This window comes from Heteronotia binoei, chromosome 5 (genome assembly GCF_032191835.1).
Source record: "Heteronotia binoei isolate CCM8104 ecotype False Entrance Well chromosome 5, APGP_CSIRO_Hbin_v1, whole genome shotgun sequence".
NCBI classification, from domain to species: domain Eukaryota; kingdom Metazoa; phylum Chordata; class Lepidosauria; order Squamata; family Gekkonidae; genus Heteronotia; species Heteronotia binoei.
Genome location: NC_083227.1, coordinates 42,958,289 through 42,983,640, shown reverse-complemented (window position 1 = coordinate 42,983,640; position 25,352 = coordinate 42,958,289). Strand labels below are relative to the sequence as shown.

Genomic DNA, 25,352 nt, shown 5'->3' with positions numbered 1-25,352 from the left:
GGCATCAAGCAGCGGGGGTTTTGTCGTGAGGCCCAAAAAAGCCAGGCAGTGGGCATGTGTAATACATGATTTTGAGAGGACAGAAACCAGCGCCAGGGCTGGGCGGGAAGAGAGCAAAGTAGAAATTGGGGGTGGAGGGGTTCTTACTTCGTAGAGTTCTGTTACCTCAGACAGCGGGACCGGCTGGCTGAAGATGTTGCCCGTGTCCTTCTCCTGGAGCTGCTCGAGGGTCCGGCGCAGGAGGATGAGGAAGGGGGTCAACTGCATCTCGAGCGCCACCTGCTGGATTTTGATCTGAAACAGAGAGGGGAGGCTCCACTCAGACCTGCTGTCTCCAGGACCCCAGCTCCACCTCAGCCTGGGCCTCTGAAGTAGCACAGTGTTAAGGGAGCAGGAGAAACCTTGGGAAAGGGGAGGGGGGGAATGGAGGGAACTGACAGCCATAGTAGCGTATCTCTGAAGGAGCATGGCGGCTCAAAGAGGGATAGCCTAAACTAGCAGTCCTTTAGCAGGGTCATTGGCCACTTCTATCCCTCTGGTAGTAATGAGCTATTTGACCTGAGAGGCCCGTCCCTTCAGACTGGTGCCCACGAGATCGAGGAGCTCTGAAGACCTCCCATGAGACTGGTGTTCAAACTCTCTATCCTCAGGGAACACTCTCTACAGCAATCTGTCAGCTGGCCGCTGAAGGTCCTGATGGCACCTCTTGACACATTCAGCGTTCTGATCACACAAATGCATTCAGCTGCCTTCTACTGGATCAGACCCTTGGCCCATCAAAGTCAGTGTTATCTACTCAGACTTGGCAGCGGCTCTCCAAGGTCTCAAGCAGAGGTTTCACATCACCTACTGCTTGATCCTTTTAACTGGAGATGCCAGGGATGGAACCTGGGACCTTCCATATGCCAAACAGATGCTCTTCCACTGAGCCGGGACCTCTCCCTCCCACTTTCTGTTTGTATAAATTCTGGCAGATTTCCTGGCCTCGCTATCTCCATGCAAGACAGAAACGTGTGCCAACCCCCCGCCCCCCGAAGGTGCATTGGGACAGGATCCCAGACATGGCCCACAAGCTGTCGTTTGGGCAGCTTGCTGGCCATTCCCAATTTATTGTGGAACCTTCCCAGTGTGCTCCCACTAAACCCCGGGGACACTGTCTGGAAAACGCTGCTCTAGGAAATGCAGCCCCAGTTCCTGTTTTGTTCAGGCCACACAAAAACATGTCCTAAGAACAGGCTCTTGCGCGGAGGACAATGGAGAGGAACTAGCTACCACCAAGCGACAAGCAGAGAAGGCACCATATCCAAAGATCCTCCCCCAGGAAGATCTTTGTTTCTTCCGAAAGACCTCGTAGCCTCCCCTCTTGCTTGCCAGCTCCCTCAGGGAGACTGCAGTCTCCTCCCCTTTAGTAAAGCCTCACGCTCTGCTCTCACCGCATCGCCCAGCTACCCTGTCAAGGTCCGATACCTTTCCCTGCCGCGCCATTCTGAGATCCTCCTGGTAGATCCTCTGGGAAGACCCCGCCCATCTCCCCACCCGAGGGAAGCCCGGGCCTCCTTCCCCGGCTCCCTTCCCCGGCGCAGTTACCGTCTCTCTCTTGAGCTTCTCCCGCTTGCGAATTAACTCCACCAGCAAGCGCGCTCGTTCCAGATCGTGGCGGAGGCGCTGCCAGGATTTCAGCTGCTCTTTCAGGGCCCAGTTCTTATCCTCTGTGTTGTCTCGCTGCGGGAACATCAGAGTCTATGAGAGGAAGGGGCGCCCCCTTGACTCCCTTGCCAGCCTGCCACGGCTTGAAACAAAGCAACTGGCTGGCTTCTGCCAACATGGCAGCCATGAGACCTCAGGTGGGATGGCAGCAAGCAGCAGGGCAGAGGGAGAGAGGCTGGTTCGGAGGGCTTGCAAGGGGAGAATAGGCGGGCCTGCCTATGCCTTTTGGCAGCAACTCTCCAAGACCTCAGAGAGGCTTTTTTAAAAAAACGGATTATTTAACGCAAAGTGCCAAGATTGACCCGGGGACTTTTGACATGAGGATTTAAACCAGGACTAGAAAGAAGGCAGGGACTGCTCCACCCAGCCTTGCTGCGACAGCCAGGACATTCCTATCCCCCACCCACCCATTATATAAACTGGGAAGCAGAGTGCCACACCCTAGCCTAGGAGAAGCCTCGCACCTAGCTCTCCCTAAACAACCCCTTCCTCCTTCATACCGCAAGCAGATTGACAGGCAAGAGGCCATGCTGTTAGTCACAGGCACCGGGGGGGGCAGGTCCACTCTCCCCTCCCCAGCTTTCAGTAACTGGACCCACGTCCATCCCATGCCCCAAATCTCAAGAGAAGCCGCACCTGCTCCGTTTTGGACACGGGAGGGGGAGGGGCTGGTCTCCCTTGCTCGCAGTTCCGGTGCGACTGGAGGTGCGTTTGGAGCCGGCGCAGCAGGGGGACCCCGTTGCGGGACTGCCTCTTGAGGGTCCAGTAGCTGTGCAGCCGCTGCATGAACTGGCTCTTCCTCTGGATGGTCAGGCGGTTGGTGATCTTGCTGAGCCTGCAGGGGGAGAGGGGAAAGGGGCTCAGAAGGGCCACGGTCATGGGGAAATAGGGAGTGGCATACTCAGAATCAAAGAATCACAGAGCTGGAAGGGAACGCCAGGGTCATCTAGTCCAACCCACTGCACAATGCAGGAAACTCACACACACTTGTTCCATGTTTGGGAGATGGTTAAAAAAGTTCCAGTGGCCTGGAGAAAAATTGCTGCCTGACCCCAAAGTGATGAACAGCATTTCCCTTACATTTTCTTAGATGGACTTTGTATTAAAGTTTACCTTGAGGTTTTTTCCCAGTTTACATTTAAAATACTTTTAGTTATAAACGGTCTAGAGCACGGGTGGCCAAACTGGCTTAATGTAAGAGCCACATAAAATAAATGTCAGATGTTTGAGAGCTGCGAGACATGAATGTCAGAGAGCCACAAGATGGACGGACAGAAGGAAGGAAAATAGGGAGAGAGAGGTGGAAAGAAAGCAACTTTAAATGCATTCTCCAAACTGATGGCTGGCTTGGCTAAGTGATTTAAAGAGACAAATGCCTTTTTACAGGGTGGTAGGGGCTTTGAGAGCCACACAATGTGTGTGAAAGAGCTGCAGTTTGGCCACCCCTGATCTAGAGTTTTTGTATCACTTTACAGACTATGTTGCCCTGACTTGGATAGTCCAGCTGAGGCTGATCTTGTCAAATCTTGGAAGCTAAGCGGGGTCAGCCCTGGCTAGCATCTGGATGGGAGACCTCCAAGGAAGACCAAGGTCTTGATACAGAGGCAGGCAATGGCAGACCACCTTCGAATGTCTCTTGCCTTGAAAACCCCACCAGGAGTCGCCATAAGGCAGCTGTGACTTGATAGCCAAAAAAAAGGAACTTGTTGGGTTCCCTATGCCATACTCAGAATGTGTTTTAAATTAATTTTACCATAAACTTTGTCAGGAGATCTAATTATTAGTTTGTATGTTTAGTCTAAATGATATATTTATTGATGTGATTATATTTTTCAAACTTTGTTTTATTTGATCTCCTGAAGAAGCTTATTGTGAAATACGTAGTGATCCAAAAGGTCAAACTGTTCTCCCTTACACCTTGCTTTTTCCCCCTCACATCCCGCCTGAATCACGGGCCTAAGAGAAAGCGGGACAGCTGAGCAGTGGCAGTGTGCTGCAGCAGACAAGAGAGGGGAGCTGAGGTGTGGGATGGGGTGGGGAGAAAAAAACCCAGTTCAAATCCTACACTCAACCAGGTTGGTCATGGGCTGCCGTGGATAAGTTGGTAGCTCACAGCCTTATGGAAACAAGGAAAAAAACTACATAATGCCTTTAGACCATAAAACTGTGTTACAGTTGCTACTTCAGTCCTGGCAAGTGAGAGCCATACAATAGGCTTCCTGCTGAACTTTTCCTACTTTGGAACCAGTTCTTTGGGCCTCACCTAGAGATGTGAAGGCCCGGGAAAAAAACGGGAAAATTCAAAACAAAAATGGTTTTTTTCTCTTTTTTTCCTGAAGCCTTTTTTGTTTTCCCCCCGAAAAACTGGAAAAATTGAAGAAAAGAAAAATTGATTATGGAACATTTTGTTTTAACATGATGAATAAAATATTTTAAGAAAAGGTGTTCAAATATTTTCCAAATCATTTCTGAAAAATATGTATGGTATCAGATTATTCTAATTTCTGTGCACTGAGGACAACAAATCCTAGGTCATGCCCATTCATTGAAACTTAGTCCTATGCTCCCTTCTATACATTTCCCCCCTCTTCAATTCTTTTTATGAGAATGAGTTTTTTTGTTTTTATTTAATACTGTGGAGAGGAAATATAAATAATTGTTACTTCTGGATTTTTAAAAATTGTTTTGTGGAGGGTTTTTTTGTCTGTTCCACATAAACTAGTAAACAGTTCAGGAGATTGTTTCTCCATTTGTTACAATTACAAATAAATAGTATTTTAAAAGTAAATTGTTTGTAATAATTGTTTGGATACACTACATTTTTAATATGCTAGTTGTGATAATTTCATGCCAAGTAAAATTGTCCATAGTCATATTTTATGTTCCTAAAGTAACAGAATGACTTTCAATCTGGAAAAGAAAAAATAAGTGCTAACTAGGCTTCCCAACCCTCCCGCCCTGGCGGGGGACCCCAGGATTTCCACCCTCTTCCCCCGCTCCCCCAAAAAAACGGATGCGGGGGGAGGGGGGAAACGGTGCCGGGGAGCGCAGCGAGCCGCCCCATCCCGGAGCGGGCGACACCGCCGCACCACTGCCGCCCCCTCCCCGCCCACCGCAGCTGCTCCTCCGAGATGGGCCCAGGGGAGGGGGCAGCAGCGTCGCGGCAGCGTCGCTCGCTCCGGGATGGGAGAGTCCCGGATGTGTCAGGTCAGGGCGCTATGAGAAGACCACAAGGGGATGGCAAAATGGTGAAGTCCGGGGCACGCATGCGATGCAAAAAAGTTTTCTTGTACACTCACGGCTTCTGCCTGCGCCGAGGCAGAAATAACAGCCACATCCTGCAGCTTCCTGGCTTCTTTCTCAATCTCCCACCCCTTTCCGGCGAGCGGAGAAGAGGCAGCAGCGGCGTCGCCCGCTCCAAGACGGGGCGGCTCGCCATGCTCCCCGGCGCTGTTTCCCCCCCTCCCCCCTAGCTCCACCCCAGTGTCTCCTGGCTCCACCCCCAAAGTCCTCAGATATTTCTGGAGTTGGACTTGGCAACCCTAGTGCTAACGTAGCATTTTTTTTCAATTTTTCCAAAAATTCCCATTATGTTCTGGGGGGAAAATGGAAAAAAACTGGGTTTCTATCAGAGTTTCAACATTTCTGTAAATTTTACATCTCTAGCCTCACCATGCCATGAGAGGGTGGGCAGAGAAGGGTACAGACCCACTGAAGTGAGAGGGGACAGCTGTGGCCGGTCAGTCTCCCCAAGCCTCAATTCTTAATCTTTAACACCCAGAATGAAAAGCAAAACCCACCCCCCAAGCTAGTCCCAGAGAGAATTTTCTTAGCTCTTTAAATACCTCACCCAGCATCCCACCATCAGTCCGTGGTGACACATCGGAACTCATGGTGGTGTGACAAGGACAAAACCCAAGAGCCCTGGGGAGGGGGAATGCTTCCTCCACTCCACCTTGTCCCCAATTAAAGCACTGTAAGACAATGATGCCGGGAAGACTGTAGGTGAACAGGCGACATTTTGGGTCTGACCTGGGTTCAAATCCCTCCTCAGCCACAAATCCTCCTGAGCTTGACAGGATCCTCCCTGTCTTGCAGCTAAGAGGCTAAACCCTGCTTTGTCTTATCTTGCCTTCCACAATGGAGGACATCCTTCCCTTACTTGTCTGGTCAAAGCAAGGGGCAGTGGAACTCAACGGACTATGGCATATGATTTCAGATGTCACAAACTCAGCACAGCAACTCCAAACTCTGGACTGAAATCCCAGTTTGGCATTAGAAGAAGATGAAGATAATGGATTTATATCCTGCCCTCTACTCTGAATCTCAGAGTCTCAGAGCGGTCCTTTACCTCCCCCCCCCCCCAACAACAGACACCCTGTGAAGTAGGTGGGGCTGATAGAGCTCTCCCAGAAGCTGTTCTTTCAAGGACAACTCCTGTGAGAGCTATGGCTGACCCAAGGCCATTCCAGCAGGTGCAAGTGGAGAAGTGGGGAATCAAACCCGGTTCTCCCAGATAAGAGTCCTTACACTTAACCACTACTGGCTCTCCAACTGTAACACCGTTTTATGGTTTAAAGGTATTGTGTAGGTTTTTTTAACCACTACACCAAACTGGCTCTGATAGCCAACAAACCTGGGTTTCAGACATCACAGCAAACCGGGGGCTGATCAGATCACATCTTATCCAAAAGTCTGAATGCAGCCCGGGTGGCAAGGCATGCTGGGATCCCATCTTCCACCTAGCAAATTTTTCTACCTTGCAATTACTTAGACAAAAGAGGAGATGAATGGAACAGGGAACCAAAGAGAAAACAGAAAGGAATCTTGTTGGCTTTGCAGTGTGCTCACACTTGCAATGGCCTCTCGACATTCATGGGGGATCCATTCACGGGATCACTGTAAACCTGAGAACACTGGAAGGCAGGGGGTTTTCAGGAAATTGGTAGTGTGCTGCTGTCCCCAATGGCAAAACACCCACATTTCTCACAAGCTACTCAAATGTCCTGCAAAATTTAATGACATACAGATTAAAACAATGGTAGGTTGGGGGTAAAAAGAGGCTGAAGGCACATCATGCGGGGTGACATGATAGAGGTTTACAAAATAATACATGGGATGGAGAAAGTAGAGAAAGAAGTCCTTTTCTCCCTTTCTCACAATACAAGAACTCGTGGGCATTCAATGAAATTGCTGAGCCGTCAGGTTAAAACAGATAAAAGGAAGCACTTCTTCACCCAAAGGTGATTAGCATGTGGAATTCACTGCCACACACACTTATATTGGCCACTGTGTGACACAGAGTGTTGGACTGGATGGGCCAATGGCTTGATCCAACATGGCTTCTCTTATGTTCTTATCTCATGTTCAAATTTCAGGCTGCAAATATGTGAAATCACAGATCATTGACCTGCAAATGATGTCAGTTTCCTGTGCATCACTTTCTCAAGGCTGAACTAGGTGTGAGGCATTGCTGTGGCTGTCGTGAGGAAGCTGCCTCCATTTTAAAAACACCGCAATGCCTCAGTCCTCATTGGGCTCGCAATGTGTTGCTCTTGTTCCTCCCCCTGCCCCTTTTCAAGTGCCGAAACAGCTAACGGAGGGTGCATGTGCCTGTTCTGGCACTTGATAAGGCATTGGGGAGCAGGGAAGACAAGAACACTTCTGTGGTTCCTGTCATGGTCAGTGCCCTCATGGCATTTTAAAATGGTGGTGGCTTCCTAGTGTTAGCCACGAGGACACCAACACATCTAGTTTGACCCTCAGATTCTTAAGGCATTTTAATTCCTCTCCTAACAGAGAGAGAGGAAGGAGCCCCGTGGCACAGAGTGGTAAAGCTGCAGTACTGCAGTCCGAGCTCTCTGCTCACGACCTGAGTTTGATCCTGGCGGAAGCGGGGTTCAGGTAGCCAGCTCAAAGTTGACTCAGCCTTCTGTCCATCCAAGGTCAGTAAACTGAGTACCCAGCTTGCTGGGGGGAAAGTGCAGATGACTGGGGAAGGCACTGACAAACCACCCCGTAAAAAGTCTGCCATGAAAACGTCATGATGCGACGTCACCCCAGAGTTAGAAACGACTGGTGCTTGCACAGGGGACTACCTTTACCTTTTTTCTTTCTTTTTTTTTAACATAGAGAGGAGTTCAAGTCAGGAGGGAACAGGCATCCCAGCTCCACTCTGAAGAGGAATGCAGACTCCTAACTTCTGAACTGTTTGTCCAGGACTACATTATCAGAGTATGGCTCATTGCATCTGAAGCTGTATTTAATACTAGCTGGTCACGCTGGGCTCTTGCCATCATGACCTTTGTAGGTCAGTGAAAAGCCAGCTGCTTGACAAAAATCTCGCATTTGGGGGTTTGGAGACAAGAGGGTCTGCATGTCCTGACAAAAGAACCCCAGGCGATCAGGTGTTATTTACACCTTGTGTGACTTCCGGATTGAAAGACAATTGCTTGCTACACATCTTATGACTCGTGAAGTAACATGCTGTGTAGCCTGAAATACTGATATCTGATTTTGCAATACTGTGGGATATGCAAGTCTCAATCTTTTCTCTCTGGATGAAGTCCCCTGAGAGAGACCAAGAGGCAGGCAGTCTGAGGATCGCTTGTGTGCAGGGATCAGAATTCCCAGGTTGAGGTGAGCCCATCCTGAGACCTGGGTGTGAACTATTGTTAGCTGCAATCACATGAGACAAAGCCTCTGGGATTTACCTGCGACGAATAAAAGACATGGTCCCTGAATAACCTCTTCAAAAGGAGGGGGAAGCTGCCTGTCTCATGTGGACTGCAGCCAAAAAATGTTCCAATGCACACCTCTTGGGATCAGGTGACCTAAACCTGGGAATACTGGTTTGGGCCTCAAACACACAGGCCTACAGGCCCAGCCCAATCTCCCAGGGCGTTCCTCGCTGTTGCGGGCATGACAGGCTGCTTCTACAACAGCAGGCCTGCTATTCACTCAGTCTTGCACCTGTAGGATGCACAACAGAACAGCAAGGGTGGAGGGGCCCCTTACCGGTGGGGAGGGATGCAGGGTACGGACACTACAGGAGCGGCTGCTCTCTTCTCCGCCAGAATCTTCCTTGCCTTCTTCATTTTAATCCGGGACTTGGCCTTGGCCTTTTTCACCTTCTCAGAGCTCCAGCCCTTCCCATCTTCCTCCTCCTCCTCCTCTTCCTCCTCCCCTTCACTGTGCGAGAGGGCAGGCAGGCGCCGCACAGAGCCTGGCGGCGTGTGGATGTCACAGTAAGCAGTCTTACGGACACTGAAGGAGGTGCCGTTGGCTCCTGTCTCCCGAACCGGCTCCATTTTCATGTACAGCCCGGCCTGCTGGGCGCAGGTGACGTGGAACGCCGTGTAGCAGTTTGCCTTGTGGCACTGGATACAAGCCCCAGAGCCGCGCTGCTTGCAGATGTAGCAGGTCAGCTTCCAGCGGGCCGGGGGGATGTGTTCTATGCTGTCGATGGGCTCCAGGAACACCGTATTCGCAAAGCACACCTCTGGAATCCAGAGGGCGCACACTACGTGGGCCCAACGCCCATCGTCCGTCTGTTTAAAAGCACCCCCTTTGTTAGGGCACAGAGCACAGTCCACGGCCCTGGAAGGCGACTGTAGGCAGCGGCGGCATAACCACTGGCCCTCGGGGATGTAAGGGACGCCATAGCACTCCTGGTGCACGGCCAAGTTGCACATGTCGCAGAAGAGGATAACATTGCTGTTCTGGCATTCGCCATCGTTGCAGATGCAGCAGACAGCGTCCTCGTCCACCAACGCATTGGGGTCGCCCTTGTTGTGGCTCTCAAAGTAGGACTCCTTCTCTAACCGGTCCATCAAGTACTCAAAGACTTCCTGGGGGATGGGGGTCACCCCTTCCGTCTTCCGGCGCTCGTTCATGATGTCCAGCCAAATGTAATCTTCCTCATCCATATCGTACTCCACCTCCTCATCCAGCTCCTCGGCTGACTTCTCAATGTATCTGAGAAGGGGGAGAAGGACAACAGAGACTCAGTGGCAGGTCTTGTTCAGAGGACAACCTCAGGGGTCTTCAGGAAATGGCAAAGGGGGGGGGGAACAGATGTTGGAGAGCTCACAGGGGTGTTATGCAGCACTGCATCTCGCCATCCCACCCCAAGTCACTATGTATTTGTGTGCCTCAGAAGCACTGTGCAGTGGACGCTTCGAAATGTACCTTTTGGCAGCTGCAGCTGTACACAGAGCATCTGCCCACATGGTGAGAGTTATCGCACACCCCTAATTTATAAGTGACTGTCAATGGCCAAACACAACTCACAAAGCTCCTTTCTACCGCCCCAGACTCTCAGTCCGTCAAGGTCAGCATTGGCTACTCTGACTGGCAGGAGCTCTCCAGGGTTTTCCCATTTCCTACTGCAGGGGATTAAACCTGGGGCTTCTCTGCAGGCAAAGCAGATGCTGTAATATTTGAGTGCCGCCCCCCCACTTTCCACTAGACTGAAAAAGAATACGATGCCTACAAGTCAAGTCATGGCTGCCCTCTTGCCAAGCCCATTCATTATTCTCCACATGATGAACGCTCATGATTCTTTTTGCCATCTAGCCACACCTGACTTTTGGCGACCCCTTATGGGGTTTTCAAGGCAAGAGATGGTTTTCCATTGCCTGCCTCTGCATAGCAGCCTTGGATTTCCTTGGTGACCTCCTATCGAAATACTAACCAGGGCTGACTCTGCTTAGCTTCCAAGATCTTACAAGACTAGGCTAGCCTGGGCCATCCACGTCAGGGCTTGCCACGAGCAAAGTTTTCAAAATTAATAAAATATACCTTTCCAATCTAGATGACAACAATGCTTTCCCCCCTCCGTATTTGTCTACAGGCAACAATGCTGGTTTTCTGTTATGGTTAATTGGAGCCAGCACAGCACAATGGTTAGAGCGCTGGAATCCACCCAGGCAGCCCCAACTTCAAATCCCTTGGCTGACATGAAGTTTACCACGTGACCTCAGGCCACTCATTCTTTCAGCCCCAGCACACCTCACAGGAAAGATATATGGACAAAATGAAGGAGGGGATCCTGTCACCAGATCGCACACTTTTGGCTTGAGGCGTTAGCTCAAATCCAATTGACAATGGGCTACGCTATCCCTAACAACCCAGCTCTAACTCTCTTGAACTTATGGCACTGCTCTCCAGTCCCCTGTGACACCAGAGAGTTCATTTTAACACTTTTAACTTCAGAAAAAAATATCCATAGTATCACGTTGGAATGATCAGCACATTCCTATGATGCATCAGTGGTACCTAAAAGTGTGGAATTATTTTCTGCTAGAAAAATTTCAGATTGGGCTGCACACTACGAAGAGACACTCTCTTCTCACAGTTTAATAAACAAATGATCTGTGCAGTGAGATGCCTTTTCTGAGCCAGCTGCTAATTCCATACAATTATCCTGCATTAGACACCAAGATTTATATCTATTCCACTAATCAGTTGTGGTATTAATTTTGAATTTAATTGGGACTGTTTGGTATTAATTTGGGAAGACTTATTTATCACTCAAGGTTGTACTTTGGGCTTGTTTTGTTTTCTTGACATCTGGAAACTCTGTACTATCCTATGAGGCCATTTTGTGCTATGTAATTGTTGAATTCTTTCATAAATAAACTGCTTTATTCGAGAAAAAAAGAATGAAGGAGGAGGCAATATGTACCGTATTTGCCGGCGTACAAGACGACTTTTTTGGCCAGAAAAACATGCCTCCAAGTGGGGGGGTCGTCTTATACACCGGGTGCAGCGGCAGCCAGGTCTAGGATCCGTGGTGAGACGCCATCAGATGAACAGCCGGAGCGAGGCAGGGACAGGTGTTGCCGGGCTTCTTCAGCACGGCCTCTTTCCCAGCAAACGGGGGAATGGGGGCGGGCAGGCAGGGCGGAGACTGAGGGAGGGAGGCGGCGAAGAAGCGAAATCCGAAGGTCCGAAGAATGGCTCTAACTCGGAGACGTGGAAACCCGCCCACGCGTTAGAGCAGAGCCCGGGCTGCGAGGCGGGAAGCCGCCGACCTGTGCCTCTCCGTGGCGGTCAAGACGGGGGTGCTCGGGCTGGCTGAACGCCTGGTGCATGGAGGGAAGAGGTCGGGAAAGCAACCCGGTGCCTCTGTGGAACAGACCCTTGCGCCTTGGTTACAGCGAGAGAAGAGCAAAAGAAAGCAGCCATTGACTTTGCGTGAGGCGCTGTCGCTAGGAAGGCAGCTCGGCGAGGCGGCTTCCGCTGGAGCTCTTCTCCAGCGGAAGCCACCTCGCCGAGCTGCCTCCCTAGCGACAGCGCCTCACACAAAGCCAATGGCTGCTTTCTTTTGCCCGCGCGGCCAGGCGGGGGAGCTGCTGCTCTTGTCGCCCTGTTTGGATCCTGCCGGCAAGGAATTCAAAAAGATACTCTATATTTTGAATGGAAATGTTGGGGGGTCGTCTTATACGCCCAGTTGACTTATACGCCGGCAAATACGGTATGTCCGTTCTGAGCTCCTTGCAGCAGAGTTATATGAGATTTGGACAGGGACATTCCCTGCACATTCCCTTCATACAGTGCTCCTTTAGGAAAGAAAAAACTTCATTCCATCCAGTTGATTCAGATTGTGTTGGTTTCCACACCGGAATTTAGTACAGTTAGGGCCAAAGCATACAAGAAAACGGGACAGCCATCACTGGAGGTGCATGTTTTGAAATGTTAACAGAAACCATGTGGAGGCCCAGTTCAGATCAGAACCACAGAGGGAGGAAAGGGAGAGTGAGCTGTTCCTCATAATGACAAGCAATCTCATCCCATTCCCCCACAATTATTACACCCCAAAAGAAAAAAAAGTCACACAACACAAATGCGCATCTTTTCCACACTCTAGGGATGGATGGTCCAGGCTAGCCCAGTCTCATCAGATCTCAGAAGCTAAGTAGGGTCAGCCCTGGTTAGTACTTGGATGGGAGCCCACCAAGGAAGTTCAGGGTCTCTGCAGAGGCAGGCAATGGCAAACCACCTTTCTTTGCCTTTTATTTTGAAAACCTTAAGTCGGCTGTAGCTTGACAGCACTTTGCACCAGGGTCAATAAGCTATCCAGCCTCGCAGAGTTGTTATAAGAATAAAATAAAGAAGCGTGAAGCACATAAGCTACCCAGAGCTTCTTGGGAAATAGAAAGATAGATAACAACAGTGAGTGTCCTGTGTACCAAATTACACAGATGGGGGGAAGTCTTAACCAGTGTTCCCTCTAAGCTAAGTTAGTGCGAGCTAGCTCAGTTTTTTAGCCTCCAGCTCACACATCTTTTGTCTTAGCTCAGAAACGATGGTCCCAGAGCAAGCTAATTGATGCAGTAGCCAAATTGCTCACTCACAACTTTAATGTCAGTAGTTCACAAAGTAGAATTTTTGCTCACAAGACTCCATGGATTAGAGGGAGTATTGGTGTTAACCCTCCCTTTCCTCCCTACATGAATAGCCCTGATCTGAATCAGGCCTGTATGCAGCTGAAACATACATGCTAAAAGATAACTGAGAGACTATCCAGTTTGATCCTGAGCAGGCACCCCACAGGAAGGAAGAAGAGAGGCTTACAGTACGCTTCACCAGAATCTCCTTGAAGAGTCCCTCCCCAATACAAATCAGGTTATGGTGACTCAAGAAGGCCCTTCCCAGCTGGGGTTCTCCAAGACACCCCAACCCAGAGGTTGTACCTGTAGTAAGAGGTGGGCCGAGGGGGCGCATCAGGTGTGTCCTGGTCCAGCTCGCGGTACACAGCCTCTGGCAGCTTGGGCGTATTGCCAGCCGAGGCACTGTGGTGGTGGTGATTAGAGTCCTTGCGTTTCTCTTTGTTCTTGTGCTTGCCGGCTTTGGGAGCTACTGATGGGGTTTCCGTGTTCTCTTTATTGCTATTGTTCTCAGGGGCCTCCTCGGGGGCCTCATCATCTTCTGACACCACATCCAGGTTGTCAAAGATGCTGATGCGGTGCACGCGGCCATGCAGGTCCACCTCTACCATGCGCTGCGCTTGTGCGTAGGTCATGATCTCACGTCCCGGGGACTGGGAGGTCTCTGAGGGGCTGGGCGATTGCTTATTGGCGGTGCGGCTCTGTCTGCCTTTCTTCTTGTGCTTGCGCAGAGGGGTGCTCTGTGGGGGTGGCGGGTTGTCATGGTCATAGTGGTACAGGTGGTACTCAATTCCACTGTAGCTCTTGTAGATCTTCCGGCAGGTCCCCACAGGACACTCATACGGCGGCTTGGTCGCCCGCAAGTTGTGGCAGAACGTCTTCACATCAAAGTCCACCCCCATGGTGATGGTTGGCTCTGTAAAGTAGGGGAATTAATTAAGAGGGGATTATCAATGCCCAAGAGTTACCTCCCCTGCCCTGACTCAAATTGCATGTTACAGAACTTAAGAGGACTCTTGGCTTATTATAACTGAACCTACTCATCTCAGAAAGTTATACTGAGAGAGAGAGAGAGATCCTCTGATCTCTGCTAGTTCAAATGGCAAATGACACTTTATGCAACATGATGGGAACACCACTAGTTACTGTGTGGAAAACATGGAAACAGCAAGAGTGATGTACAGCACCGGGCTAGGATCTGGGAGACTTGGGTACAAATCCCCGCTCTTATGGAACCACACTGGGCCAATCACTTTTTCTCCACCTAACCCACCACAAAGGGTTGCAGTTCTGAGGATAAAATGGAGGAAGGGGAAACAATGTTGTAAGCCATTTTGGATCCCCGTTGGGGAAAAAAGCAGGATATAATTATCACAATCATCATAATCAATTCTGCAGGGGAAAAGCAGGACTCCAAACATTCAATTAACATAAGATTTTGTTACCATATACCACATGATTTTGTTACTACCTACTCCCAAGCTGTTAGGGCCACATCTCTCTGGTGCAGTGGTGTTAGATTAGGACTGGAGAGACATGGGTGCAAATTCTCACTCTGCCACCAGATAACAATGTAACAAGATAGACAGATGTAGGGAACAGGAATTAAAGGTGAGAACAAGGGAAGCCCACATACTTTAACTTCTTCGTCATGCAGATCCTTGATACAGCCTCACAGAGGCCTGGATGTCATCTGACAACCTACATCTGCCTCGCCTGATTGTGGATGGAAATCACAAGAGAGAGCCAAGAGAGAAAATCAGGCAGAGAAAGAGGACTCCTCACTCAAGCTAATCCTGCACACCACCTCTTTCATCCCATGGTGTTCTACTAACTGCAGAGGAAACAACAACTGTGATATCTGGTTACCCATATCATCTGGCTCTTCCTCTCTGTGGTATACCAGGGTCCACAAGGGATGGAAATAGAAGCAACAGAAGAAAGGGAAGTGGGAGGGTGCCACCCTATCACCACTGTTAGTTCATGTTAACCCTATACACTGCCTCACTCATTACACGGTGACCCACTTGGTATAGAAGAAATAATAATAATATTTATTTATATCCCACCCTCCCCGCTGCAGCAGGCTCAGGGCGGCTCACAGCATATAATAAATACATAATTACAATATAAAGCATTATATCAGTACAATATAATTCATTAATTACCTTAAAACCAATGTAATTAAAACCATCAAAGTTAAAAACTAACATTTACAGGTGCTATGTTCTAGATGTTCTCCTCTTGTAATTTATGATGGCCGTATGTAGTAGACTAAAATCCACCTTAAGAGAAGGCCAGTTGGAAAAGCGTAGTCTTGCAGGCCCTACAGAATTGAGCAAGATTCCACAGGGCCTGCACTTCATCTGGTAGTTGGTTCCACCAGGGTGGAGCTGCGATTGAAAAGGCCCTTTCTCTCGTACTCTTCAATTTGGCCTCCTTCGGCCTGGGGATTGTCAAAAGATTTTGTGCACCTGATCTCAGCACTCTCTGGAGCACATATGGAAAGAGAGGTCCCTAAGGTAGGCAGGTCCTCAGCCATATAGGGCTTTAAAGGTAATGACCAGCACTTTGTAACGAAACTGGTATACAACTGGCAGCCAATGCAGTTCACGCAGCCCCGGCTGTATGTGCTCCCACTTCGGGAGCCCTAATAACAGCCTGGCTGCCGCATTCTGCACTAGCTGCAACTTCCGGGTTTGGCACAAGGGCAGCCCCATGTAGAGGGCATTACAGTAATCCAATCTCAAGGTGACTACTGCATGTATCACTGTTGCCAAGTCGTCATGCTCTAGGAAGGGAGCCAACTGCCTCGCCAAACTAAGATGGAAAAAAGTGGATTTAGCTGTGGCTGCTATCTGGGCCTCCATTGACGAAGAAAGCTCCAGTAGAACCCCAAGCTCTTGACCTTGCGCATCACTTCCAATGGAGCACCATCAAAAACTGGAAGAGGGATTTCCCTTCCCAGACTGCGACGACCTAGGCAAAGGACCTCTGTCTTCATTGGATTCAGCTTCAATCTACTCAGCCTGAGCCAACCTGCCACGGCTTGCAGCGCCAGGTCCAGATTTTTTGGGATGCAGTCAGGCCAACCGTCCATTAGTAGATAGAGCTGGGTGTCATCCACATATTGATGACACCCAAGCCCATACCTCCAGGCAATCTGGGCAAGGGGCGCATGTAGATGTTGAATAACATCGGAGAGAGCACTGCCCCTTGTGGCACCCCTCAATCTAGTGAGTGCCTCTGGGACAACTCTCCCCCAATTGCCACCCTTTGTCCCCGACCATCAAGGAAGGAGGAAAGCCATTGTAAAGCCAACCCCCAAATCCCTGTGTCGGCGAGGCAGCGGGTCAGTAACTAATGGTTGACCATATCAATGCAGCCGATAGATCCAACAACATCAGCACTGCCACACCGCCTCAATCCAGATGCCTCTGGAGGTCATCCACCAAGGCGACCAGCACTTTCTCCATCCCATGACCCGGGTGAAAGCCGGACTGGTGAGGATCTAAGACAGAAGCGTCATCCAGAAAACTCTGCAACTGTGACACTACTGCCCTCTCAATGATTTTACCCAAAAATGGTAAATTTGAGATCGGCCAATAATGTGCCAATTCGGCTGGATCTGATGTATCTTTTTTCAAGAGGGGGCGGACCACAGCCTCTTTAAGAGGTGTTGGAAAATGTCCCTCTGAGAGGGATCTATTTGCGATGTCCCATATAGGACATCTGTTCCCTCTGGCAAGATTTAATTAGCCAGGAGGGACATGGCTCCAAATCGCAAGTTGTTGGGTGCACAGTAGAGAGGATTCCGTCAACTTTCCCCAAGCTAAGTAAGTCGAAGTGAAATGACAACAAAGGCAGGATGTCACACCAACCTTTCTTATCACTGTGGGATGGAAACCACAGAGAAGGCCAGCCTTCTTATTACTCCCCCCCCACACACACATACACACATTGACACACTGACACAGGGACAAACTTCAGTCGTATCTTAGACCATGTAAGGAATTGGAAATTAAGTGAAAGGAGGCAGGAGAGAAGACAAGGAGATGCCAATGGACTTGCAGCACTTTTCGGTCACTCTAAGAACCTTTCTCCCCTCTGTGGCACCCCTTGGCTGGAAAGGCCCAGCAGAAAGACAGAAGAGAGATGTCAACTGACACCCTGCATCCCTTGCTTATGCCAACAGCCTGCCGCACCAGTGTGGCACCCTTGCCCATGCAGGGCAGCAAGGACCAGAGAGGCTGGGTTACAAACCGCAGCCCCTTTGTGGATGCCAGCGAAACAAACAGACAAAAAAAAACCAATGACCCTCCAAAGCCTCTCTCTGCTTTCACACGATTCTCAGGCAGGACAGCGCAATCCTGAACACGCTTTGACAAGGGAGCGTCCTTGTGGGGAGGGACGGTGGCTCAGTGGCAGAGCATCTGCTTGGGAAGCAGAAGGTCCCAGGTTCAATCCCCGGCATCTCCAACTAAAAAGGGTGAAGGCAAATAGATGTGAAAAACCTCAGCTCGAGACCCTGGAGAGCCACTGCCAATCTGAGTAGACAATACTGACTTTGAAGGACCCAGGGTCTGATTCAGTAGAAGACAGCTTCCTATGTTCATATGCTCTTACTTCTGAGCAGACACGACTCAAACAAGGGCGCGCGGGGGGATGCCAGGACCCCCAATCCTCACGCTGCTTCCCTTCCCTCCATGGCACCTTCTGATTGTGCAAGGGGTGGGAATGGCGAGGCAGGAGAAGAAGGCTTGGGAAGGGAGCAGCCATGCCTGCCCGCCTCTGCCTGCTCAGGATCTGCCTCCCCTGCCCTGGCAGCCCCCCACCGCTTCCTGCTCCAATGGAGCTGCTGCTCTCCCTTCCCTTCCTTCCTTCCTTCCTTTCCCGCGGGGAACCAGAGCCTGGCCGGCGGCTCCAGGCCGTGCCGCTTGTCCTTCTCCGCACCCCGGCGGCGCAAAGCTCTCTCACCGAGCGCGGCTCAAGCCCCGGGCCGGCTGTGGCTTGGCGGCAACGCGGCGGCTCTCGTAGCGGCGGGGCCCATGGGCCCAGCCCGGCCCGGACAATGGAGGAGACTCCGGCGGCGGCGGCGGCAGCAGCTCCTGCGCGGGGAGGCCCCGCTGGGTAAAGCGGCTCCTTGGCAACCGCACTTTCGCCACCGAGCCCGCCGGGCCACGCAGGCAAGCCCGACGGTGGCCGACCCCCTCCTTTCTTTTCCGATCCCCCCTCTCTCTCGACCAGGCGCCGATCCTGCCGCCTGCTTGGCCCAATCCGAAATCGGGCCGCGGACGAATCTGCCGCTGCGAATCGCAAGCCTGGCCTGCTGCTGTCCACAGGCGGGGGCGGGGGGTGCACTGGGGCGCGCTTGCTCAGGACGGCTCCTCGGCGCTTCTTCCCTGAAGGTGGGTCTCAGCTCAGCTCGCCAGGAGAGGAGTTGGGCTTTCCCGGGAGGGCTTGGGGTAGAGGGAAGCGGTGATCCTGGACGCAGAGAGAGAGTAGAGCTTGCTCAATGCAGGCATTGAACTTTTGCAGGGGAATGGAGTCGAAGGCAATGTTCCCTCTAAGCTGCAGAGTCTTGTGAGCAAAAATTCCACTTTGTGAGCTACTCCCGTTAAAGTTGTGAGCTGTGCATAAATTACTGTGCTCTGGGGTCATTCTTCCTGAGCTAAGACAAAAATGTGTGAGCTAGCTCACACTAACTCAGCTTAGAGGGAACACCGGTCGCAGGCTGTTCCTTCGGGGCGGATGGTAGAAAGGCGAGGTGCCCAGTCTCAAAAGGGGGATTGCAAAATGAAAGGCGACAACTTTCGACTCGGGAAACCTTCCCCTACATTCTAGGCATGAAAGTATCAGTTGTAGCCCTTCGTTCGTTCAGTGAGGTGTAGAGCTGCTAGTTATATAGCAGCCCTTTTTAGGGTTGCTAACCTCCTGGTGGTGGCTGGAGATCTCCTGGAATTATAGATGATCTTTAGGCAGCAGAGAGCAGTTTCCCTAGAGGGAATGGCAGCTGGAGGGGGACTTTTAGGATCATCATAACCTTGTGCAGCCCTTCTCTTCTCAGGCTCTGCCTCCAAATCTCCAGGAATTTCCCAAACCTGAGCTGTTCCCTCTGGCAATGTTCACTTGTATTACTGCAAGGTCAGTTTGATAGCACCACAGACTCCCTATCGATGATAATTTAAATTCAGAGAGTGAATTCAGAACCACAAATTCTCTCTAGGTTGCTGTTCATGGTGGAGGCAAGATAAGAAGTTGGAACTTTCTAGTTCACAGCCTGGTCTCTTAACCACCACGTTGTATTAATATCACATATAATATGAAATATTTTCTTTGGTCACAGATTCCAGAGGCAGTAGCTGTATTCCAGTTGCTACAAAAACAAAGGGTGCTTTCATACACTGACACCTTAATGACTAACAAATCTGTTAGTCTCTAAGGTGCCACAAGTGTAGTGTATCGAGATAATGATACAACGCAATAATATAAAACCAGCCAGCGCGACCCTGCGCGGAGCGACCGGGCTGTCCCCGGGCTGCTCAGTGCAGGGCACGAACTCCCAGCCAATCACCAGCTGTGGCGGGAAGTTCAACAGGCCAGGATTGGACTGGCCTGTCTGGAGGGAGGTTCCCGGAGTTGTACATAAGCGGGACCCGGCCCGCGTGTTCTCTCTCTCGTAACGTGCCTTCATTAAAGCATGTTGCCCTACCAACGTCTCCTGTCTCAGTACGTTACAAGACTTCTCTTTTCATAGAGGCGGGGCTATTAATTGGGTCTATAACAGCATCAACACATATAGTGCAGTCTAGGCTACAAGGATACAGTTCCCTGCTGCAAGAAGCTTATAACATTTGAGACCATAAAGAGAAGAGAAGGGGGACTGAGATAAAAAGGAGGAAAAAAATGGTTTAAGAATTTGGGCTTTGTTTCAGTAGTGAGGGATGTGTACCCAAAGGCATTATTGTTTTGAGTTGAAGTAAAGTGAGACAGGTAGCATCAAGCATGTACTCTGGCAGTGTCAGGGATAAGGAGCAGCAAGGGCAAAAGAACAGAGTGGTTAAGGGAAGAGGGCACCTTTAGACAAGAGGATGACACACTCTGCACACACTCAGAGGCACTGCTGTCACAGCTTAATCTCTTAGCCACCACCTTGCATTAATATCATATTTGCATATATATTGGTATGACCAGCTGGCAAACTAAGGAGCACTTTCATCAGGTTCTTTGCCAGCCAGCCAAATTTTAATCAAGATGAGTTTTTTGGGTTGTTTTTTTTTTTAAAAAAAGACCCACAGTGGAATAGAAAATGAGTTTTGAAAGTTGCAAGAAACACAAAGGTGCCATTGTGAAAGAGTTGTCCCAGGCTATCATGTTATATTTATGGATTTTGCACAGCCTCAGGTAGTTTATTATAGAACTTGATCGGTAGCAAGGCAAAATAGGATTGTACAACTAAGTACACGTGTGGTCTCTGAACCACAGCTTGAAGATCTGACAAGTATGAAATTGGTCAGTAGTGATTCAGCACTGAAGGTAAGGTATTTTGCACATGCTTAATTGTTAGCAGTAAAACCCCTCCTCCTGTAGAAGGCTGGTTAGCATCAGAGAGAAAAGAGAACACCATACAAATATCACCTCCAAAAAAACATAACTGTGAGATACTGCCTGGCCTAAGAGTGAAACCAAGATGGAGCTGGTACAAACAAAATTGATGCTGGCCAGGGACAAGTCTGGGAAAATATTTTGGAAGATGAATTAGAACAGCTAAGAACCCTCCTCCCCACCCTAAAGAGAGGCATAATGTAGCCAGTGGGTCTACCAAGAAAACAATCCACACCCAGTCATGCTTCCTCTGGCTCCTTGACCCTAATTAAGGTTTAAAGCCTATTCACACAACTATAATAGAAGTATAGATGGAACTCTATCTCTTTCTGGGGCAGTGATGCTCTGTATTCTTGGTGCTTGGGGGGACAACAGTGGGAGAGCTTCTAGTGTCCTGGCCCCACTGGTGGACCTCCTGATGATACCTGGGTTTTGACCACTGTGTGATGGACTGGATGGGCCATTGGCCTGATCCAACATGGCTTCTCTTATGTTCTTCACTCTCACAACACAGTTCCACATGACACAGTAGTTTCGTCCATCCATTACTTGAAGGTCATCAAGGAACATTAGCACCTTTAGTTCATCTCATCAAGGTTTTGCCCAAATTTTTGTTCATTCCCAGAAAAGCTATCAAGGTATTGTTTTGGGGACAAGCACCTCAGCCTGCCCTCAGGCAACATAGATCAAATTTGTTCGCCATCTGAATTGTTTTAAACTAGAATTTTACTTTTTAAAAATGTTATCTAATGTAACTGATTTCAATTTCCTGTTGTTTTTAGACTTTTATCTTGATGGCAGCTGCCCTGAGCCCTGTGTGCAGGGAAGGGCAGCCTAGAAATCTAAATATAAATAAATAATGAAATCTGAGTACACAGTCAGCAGTCTGTGTGCATGTGTGTTCTCAGCTAACCACAACTAACCATCATAACCCCCATTTGCATGTGGGCCCTGTCCTCTTCTATGTGCGGCACTGGCCGTTTTGCTCACTGCTTCCCACAGAATTCATTCTCCAAGACTGGTAAATATTGCCTTCCCCGAAAATCACTATCTCCCCCTCCTCCCTTGTTTTACTCTTAGTTAGCTTGTGTGCTTTCTGTGTGTTTTGTGCTTTCATTTTGTTCTTTTATTCTATTATAATAAAAACACTTTTCCAGTTGAACTTCAGCCTGATTTATTTTGCGAATTCTCTAAGGGAAAATTGTAGTATACATCGGTGGAGATCCCAGGTCATTCCCCTCTTGCTCTGTCTCCTGATGCTAATTCCCCCAATTAAATAGAAAACTGCTTCTTTGAGTAACATAGAGGCATTCTCATGTCTACAGCCTGGGAACACACTTTTATTGTATATGTCCTCAGAGCGGGGCCTTCTCCAGCATGGATCCTCTGTTATGGACCTCCTGACCGATAGAAGAAGAAGATATTGGATTTATATCCTGCCCTCCACTCCGAAGAGTCTCAGAGCAGCTCACAGTCTCCTTTACCTTCCTCCCCCACAACAGACATCCTGTGAGGTGGGTGGGGCTGGAGAGGGCTCTCACAGCAGCTGCCTTTTCAAGGACGACCTCTGCCAGAGCTATGGCTAACCCAAGGCCATGCTAGCAGGTGCAAGTGGAGGAGTGGGGAATCAAACCCGGTTCTCCGAGATAAGAGTCCGCACACTTAACCATGACACCAAACTGGCTCTTAGGAAGAGGGCAAAAGCATTTTTCCCCCTAACTGACATGGAAGTTGTTGAGCATTCAGAATGCAGTTTTGAAGTGTAAGTTGTTATGTCTTTGTCTGAAATATGCTTGCTTTATGAAAAATGTTGGCAAGTTTGGGCAGTAAAAGTGTTAACTCTTTGCTATTTAAAACTACAATCCTAGAAGCTTAGATAAAATATATACCACAAGTTAGGAAAGGCACAAACAGGTATAAGAAAAGGCCTGCATGGTTAACAAACAAAGTAATGGAAGCTGTAAAAGATAAGAAGGACTCCTTTAAGCAGTGGAAAGCTAGTCCAAGTGAGAATAATAAAAGGAAACACGGGCTGTGGCAAATCAAATGCAAGACTGTGATCAGGCAGGCAAAAAGGGACTAAGAGGAGCATATTGCAAAAAATATAAAGACTTAACAATGAAAATTTCTTCAAATATATTAAAAGCAGGAAACCAGCCAGGGAGGCAGTGGGGCCCTTGGATGACCAAGGGGTAAAAGGATTACTGAAGGAGTATAGGGAAATGGCTGAGAAGGTGAATGCATTTTTTGCCTTCTTCACTGTGGAAGATGAGAAATGTTTGTCCACTCCAGAACCACTAATTTTGAAAGGGGTGTTGAAAGACCTGAGTCAAATTGAGGTGACAAGAGAGGAGGTCCTATAACTGATTGATGAATTAAAAACTAATAAGTCACCAGGTCCGGATGGCATACATCTAAGAGTTCTGAAAGAACTCAAAATTGAAACTTGTGGATCTCCTGACAAAAATATGTAATCTGTCATTGAAATCTGCCTCCATTCCTGAGGACTGAAAGGTAGCAAACGTCACCCCCATCTTTAAAAAGGGTTCCAGAGGAGATCCAGGAAATTACAGGCCAGTCAGTCTGACTTCAATATCGGGAAAGTTGATAGAAACCATTATCAAGGACAGAATGAGTAGGCACATTGATGAACACAAGTTATTGAGGAAGACTCAGCATGGGTTCTGTAAGGGAAGATCTTGCCTCACTAACCTGTTACATTTCTTTGAGGGGGTGAACAAACATGTGGACAAAGGAGACTCAATAGATGTTGTTTACCTTGACTTCCAGAAAGCTTGATAAAGTTCCTCATCAAAGGCTCCTTAGTAAACTCGAGAGTCATGGAGTAAAAGGACAGGTCCTCTTGTGGATCAAAAACTGACTGACTAATAGGAAGCAGAGAGTGAGTATAAATGGGCAGTCTTCGCAATGTAGGATGGTAAGCAGTGGGGTGCCACAGGGCTCAGTACTGGGTTCCATGCTCTTTAACTTGTTCATAAATGATCTGGAGTTGGGAGTAAGCAGTGAAGTGGCTAAGTTTGCAGATGACACTAAATTGTTCAGGGTGGTGAGAACCAAAGAAGATTGTGAGGCACTCCAAAGGGATCTGTTGAGGCTGGGTGAGTGGGTGTCAATGTGGCAGATGAAGTTCAATGTGACCAAGTGCAAAGTAATGCACATTGGAGCCAAGAATCCCAGCTACAAATACAAGTTGATGGGGTGTGAACTGACAGAGACTGACCAAGAGAGAGATCTTGGGGTCATGGTAGATAACTCACTGAAAATGTCAAGACAGTGTGCGATTGCAGTAAAAAAAGCCAATGCCATGCTGGGAATTATTAGGAACAGAATTGAAAACAAATCTGCCAGTATCATAATGTACCTTTGTCACCTCTACCAGCCGCCCTGAGCCACCTGGTGGGAAGGGCGGGATATAAATTACAAATAAATAAATAAATACATACATAATGCCCCTGTATAAATCGATGGTGCGGTCTCATTTGGAATACTGTGTACAATTCTGGTCACCGCACCTCAAAAAGGATATTATAGCATTGGAAAAAGTCCAGAAAAGGGCAACTAGAATTATTAAAGGTTTGGAACACTTTCCCTATGAAGAAAGGTTGAAACGCTTGGGGCTCTTTAGCTTGGAGAAACGTCAACTGCGGGGTGACATGATAGAGGTTTACAAGATTATGCATAGGACGAAGAGGGTAGAGATAGAAGTACTTTTCTCCCTTTCTCACAATACAAGAACTCGTGGGCATTCAATGAAATTGCTGAGCAGTCAGGTTAAAACAGATAAAAGGAAGTACTTCTTCACCCAAGAGTGATTAACATGTGGAATTCACTGCCACGGGAGGTGGCGGCGGCTACAAGCATAGCCAGCTTCAAGAGGCGATTGAATAAAAATATGGAGCAGAGATCCATCAGTGGCTATTAGCCACAGTGTGTGTGTGTGTGTGTGTGTGTATGTATATATATATTGGCCACTGTGTGACACAGAGTGTTGGACTTGATGGGCCATTGGCCTGATCCAACATGGCTTCTCTTATGTTCTTAAACTGGTCTTAGTGACAAGGTACATACTATATTATTGCTTTGCTTAGTAGTGTGGCTGATCCCTGAATTGTACATGATATCTATGTACCATTTTGGGGGGAAGAGATAACCAATGTCAGGAGGGATTTGTATAAAGGAATTCGGACTGTAGTTTCAGAGTGTAGTCGTGTTGGTCTGCAGTAGAACAGCTAGATTCCAGTCTCATAGCACCTTAGAGACCAACAAGATTTTGGGGGTTAAAGTGCCCTTGAGATCGAACTGATAGTCTTCTTTTCTCACCAAGCCTCAAGGTTGATTATGCAGTGTGTCAAATATGTCAGGCAACAGAATGGAACATCCAATAAGCAATGCAATTGGGTTTGGGTTGCAGAAATCTGAAACAGAGCTGAAACAAAGCATAAACATTAAATATGACACATTTAGAACAGAATCTGTATTGTAGGAACATGCTTACAGCTCAATAAAAATTGTAAAAATCCTGTTTGGACAGCAAAATTCAGTATGCTTGACAATAGATCTTCTTATATTGTCGCACAGAGGATGAGAAATACATATGCTATAATGTACCATAACGCTCTTAGAGGC

The 25,352-nt window shown here is 48.7% G+C and overlaps 1 protein-coding gene across 5 annotated transcripts in view; it reads right to left on the bottom strand.

Annotated features, from left to right (window-relative positions):
• Window positions 1–18,237, bottom strand: part of BRPF1 (bromodomain and PHD finger containing 1) — a 31,219-nt gene extending 12,982 nt beyond the window's left edge. The window contains exons 1-6 of one of the 5 annotated variants that reach the window (XM_060239333.1): window positions 18,078–18,237; window positions 13,407–14,016; window positions 8,725–9,684; window positions 2,344–2,542; window positions 1,588–1,740; window positions 148–294 (exon numbers count right to left, since the gene is read on the bottom strand). In XM_060239333.1, the coding sequence (XP_060095316.1) occupies window positions 148–294; window positions 1,588–1,740; window positions 2,344–2,542; window positions 8,725–9,684; window positions 13,407–14,002 (2,055 nt within the window). In that variant the 5' untranslated portion in view covers window positions 14,003–14,016; window positions 18,078–18,237. The remainder of the gene's footprint in view (window positions 1–147; window positions 295–1,587; window positions 1,741–2,343; window positions 2,543–8,724; window positions 9,685–13,406; window positions 14,017–18,077) is intronic. The other 4 variants (XM_060239331.1, XM_060239332.1, XM_060239335.1 and 1 more) reach the window with 4 other exon arrangements.
• Window positions 18,238–25,352: the final 7,115 nt, after the last annotated feature.